Raw genomic sequence first — 4,151 nt, 5'->3', positions numbered from 1 at the left:
GGGAAGATCCCACATGCCGCGGAGCGGCTGGGCCCGTGAGCCGTGGCCGCTGAGCCTGCGCGTCCGGGAGAGGCCGCAGCGGTGAGAGGCCCGCGTACCGCCAAAAAAAAAAAAAAAAAAAAAAAATCCTGCCTCCAAACCAGCCATCTTCAAACCCATCTACAGAGCCACCAGACCCTAAGAGCCAGCTCTGGATCAAACCTAGGTGAGACTGTATCTGGCTTCTCCCCAGAGCCTTCTCATAGGCCCAGGCATTTGCTAGCTCTGCTCTTCCGAACTCCACCCCGGCACCAGCAGACCTGCCCAGCTGGTTTGCCCGGAAGGAGATTGGCCTGTTTTGCCATCTTAGGGCTCTTCTCGCTTCTGATTTACTAGGGGCTCAGGAAGTACCTGTAGGGTTGGGGGTGGGGACTACTTGGAGAAGATTGCTGGGCAGGTGGTCGCAGGCTGCTTTGCAGACCACAAGGGGGCTGGAAGGCCCCGGGACAGCCCACCACCCCACCCATCACACCCGGCCGCCCACCTGGTGCTTGTCTCTCTTAGGCAACGTCCATTGCCCCGACAGCATCCCGATCCAAGTCTCACCAAGAGGGAAATTTCTTGGAGTAACTAATGTCTGTCCCTCTGGTTACCCAGCCCACCTCCAGATGAGTCCCACGCCTCCTGCTGAAGTGCTCCAAGGAGGGGGTTAGTCAGGGTCGGACTGGATATTGCAGACGAAATCAGATGATGATACGGTGGTGGGAATGGGGTTTTCTTTGTTTTTATTCTGTGGCCAAACAGAGCTAAAGCTCAGCAGGCCATGCCATGTATAGACAGATGCAGGAGGCTGGGCTGGTGGTGGCTGGACCTCCCCAGACCTCAGTTTCTTCATCTATAAAGTAGGTAAAATAATACCTGCAGTGGCCACTTCACAAATGATCATAGATATAAAAGCTGGATTAATGACTATAATGAAATAGGCAAATGTCAGCTCATTGTTATGATGATATATTTGTGTGTTCTAAGCATATTCCTGGCTCCCCTGGGAATGCAAGGTCCTTACAGCTCAAAGTGGGGCCTTAATGAGCTAACATTCTTGGTGCAATAGGGTGGGGTGGGGGGAGTGAGCTGGGGAATGTAAGAAGAGAAAATTCATTGCCTTGAAAACTGCGGTTATCTGGGTATTGATACTCATTCATCTAAGGTGGGGGAGACAGGCAATAAAGCAAATAAAAAATCATTCTTCAGATGGTGGTAAGTGCCGGCACTTGTGAAAAAGGGTTGGGACCCAGGGACTTCCCTGGCGGTCCAGTGGTTAAGACTCCGTGCTTCCACGGCAGGTGGCACGGGTTTGATCCCTGGTTGGAGAACAAAGATCCTGCATGCCACGAGGCCAGAAAAGGGTTGGGACCTGAAGCTCATAAAATTTGGGCCTCCCTCCCCTCCCTGGCGAATACATATATATTTTTTAATTTTATAAATAGCATTTTTTAACTGAAGTATAGTTGATTTACAACGTTTCAGGTGTACAGCAAAATGAGGGGGTAAAAGGGTGGATGGAGGTGAATGGTCAGATTCTGGGACTTCCCTGGCGGTCCAGTGGTTGAGACTCCACGCTTCCACTGCAGGGGGCACGGTTTGATCCCAGATGGGGAACTAAAGAAAGAGGGGGCGGGGAGGGAGGAAGGAAGGGGTCAGATTCTGGAAACAACAGTATTTTGCCGGTAGAGCCAGCAGGATTTGCTGATGGGTTAGATATGGGGTGGGAGGAAAAGGGGGCTTTTAGGAGTTGGGCCTGAGCGAGTGGAAGGGTGGAACTGTCAGTTACTGGAGTGAGGAATTCTGGGAAAGAGCAGGGTGCCGGGGAAGATAAGGAGTCAGTCTGGGGATCTGTTAGGTTTGAGATGCCAGCTCAACGTGGAAGCGGAAATGTTAAAGAACAGATATTTAGCAATGGAGTTCCTGGGAAAGGTCCGGTGAGAGGTAACATAAATGTGGACACCAGCAGCATGACAGATTGATGGGATTCAAGCCATGTGATTTCAGACCGGCATCCTCAAGGAGCGGGTGAGGGCCGAGAGAAGAGCTGCCTGGAGCTTGTGGGCACCGCGGAGGAGAGCAGGGGAGGAGGGGCTCCAGCAAAGAGGCTGAGAAGGAGCCAGGGAGGGAGGAGGAGACTGCTCCAGGAGGAGGCAGAGACCGGCTGTGTCAGACCCTGCTGAGAAGGAGCCGCTGGATTTAAAGAGGAGGAGGTCGTCCTTGACCTTGGCAAGAGCGTTTTCTGGAGAGCAGTGGAGAGTGAATGTCTGATTAGAGTGGGTTCCAGGGAGCATGTGGTGAGGACTGGGGGCGGCGACTAGAGACAGTCTTTCCAGGAGCTTTACTCTTTATAAAAAAAATAAATTTATTTATTTATTTAATTTTGGCTGCGTTGGGTCTTCGTTGCTGCGCGCGGGCTTTCTCTAGTTGCAGAGAGCGGGGGCCACTCTTTGTTGCTGTGCGCGGGCTCTAGGAACGTGGGCTTCAGTAGTTGCAGCACGCGGGCTCAGTAGTTGCAGCACGCGGGCTCTAGAGCGCGGTCTCAGTAGTTGTGGCGCACGGGCTCAGCTGCTCCACAGCACGCGGGACCTTCCCGGACCAGGACCTGAACCCGTGTCCCCTGCATTGGCAGATGGATTCTCAACCACTGGCGCGGCCCGGGAAGCCCGCAGTTTTACTTTTAAAGGAGGCAGAGAAATGCAGTAACTGGAGAGAGATGGAAGGTCAAGAAGGAGTATGCTTGTTTTTCTGTTTGGAGCTTTTTGGGGGGTAAAATATACATAAAATACACATAAAATTTACCATTTTAAGCATCATTAAGTGTACAATTTGGTGGCATTAAGTACATTCACATTGTTGTGCAACCATCACCACTATCTATCTCTATACCTCTTTCTGCCTTGCAAAACTGAAATTCTGTACACATTAAACATTAACTCCCCACTCCCCAGCCCCCGGCGACCACCATTCTATTTTCTGTCCCGGTGAATTTGACTGCTCTAAGTACCTCATATAAATGGACTCACACAGTATTTGTCTTCCTGTGACTGGCTTGTCTCACTTAGCATGTCTTTAACATTCAACCATGTTGTAGTAGGCGTCAGGAACTCCTTCCTTTTTAGTGTTTGAATAATATTCTGTTGTGTTTTGCTCATCCATTCATCTATCAATGGACACTTGGATTATTTCCGCCTTTTGGCTACTGTGAATAATGCTGCTCTGAACATGGGTACACAAACATCTGTCTGAATCTGCTTTCAATTCCTTTGGGTATATACCCAGAAGCGGAATCGCTGCATCATATGGTAATTCTATGTTTAATTTTTTTGAGGACCTGCCATGCTGTTTTCTGTTTGTTTGCTTTTAAGATAGGAGATTAAATAGCATGTTTGTATTCTGGTGGAAATGATCAAATAAGAAGGAGGAAATTGATGAAGCAAAAGAGAGGAGAGAATTGCTGGGGTAATGACCTTGGGTCAGGAAGGAAGGTGGGATCTCATGTACAAGCGGAGGCTTGGCCGTGGGTAGCAGCCCCAAGTTTATCCTTAGTTACAAATTTTATGGACCAGGATGCGGTGGAGGGAGCTTATGCAAGCCTTCTTCCAATTGCTTTGATATTCTCAGTGAAAATAGGAGGAACAATATATATCAAAGAAGAAAGCGCTATCCAGCGTTATTCACAATCTCTAAATACAGCCAAGAAGCTCTTCAACTAGTAAAAGGATAAACAAAGTGTGGTATATCCACGCAGTGGAATGCTACACAGGATCAAAAAGGAATGAACTACTGAGGTATCCAACGTGGTTGAGTCTCAGGTGCAGGATGCTGAAAGAAGCCAGTCTCCAAAGTTTACATGCTGTCTCATTCCATTCATATGAAATTCTGGAAATGAAAAATGATAGGAACAAGAGACATTGCCAGGGGCTGGGGAGGGGGGAGGGGTCAACGGCAAAGGGGTAGCCTGAGGGACTCTTGGGGGTGATGGACCTGACTGTATCCTGATTGTGGTAGCAGTGGTTAGGCAGCTGCATGCACCTGTCTAGAACTAGGTGCCAAAAACAGTGAACTTGGGGCTTCCCTGGTGGCACAGTGGTTGAGAGTCCGCCTGCCGATGCAGGGGACGCGGGTTC

The 4,151-nt window shown here is 49.6% G+C and overlaps 1 protein-coding gene across 1 annotated transcript in view; it reads right to left on the bottom strand.

Moving 5' to 3' along the window:
- Positions 1–2,411: 2,411 nt before the first annotated feature.
- TRUB2 (TruB pseudouridine synthase family member 2) overlaps positions 2,412–4,151 on the bottom strand; it is a 24,600-nt gene continuing 22,860 nt past the window's right edge. Inside the window, exon 8 of the mRNA XM_028485046.2 lies at positions 2,412–2,727. Within this exon, the coding sequence (XP_028340847.1) occupies positions 2,702–2,727 (26 nt within the window). The 3' untranslated portion in view covers positions 2,412–2,701. The remainder of the gene's footprint in view (positions 2,728–4,151) is intronic.

Source organism: Physeter macrocephalus, unplaced genomic scaffold, assembly GCF_002837175.3.
Source record: "Physeter macrocephalus isolate SW-GA unplaced genomic scaffold, ASM283717v5 random_306, whole genome shotgun sequence".
Taxonomy (NCBI): domain Eukaryota; kingdom Metazoa; phylum Chordata; class Mammalia; order Artiodactyla; family Physeteridae; genus Physeter; species Physeter macrocephalus.
Note: the sequence above shows the minus strand (reverse complement) of the source record. Positions and strands in the feature narration are given on the sequence as shown.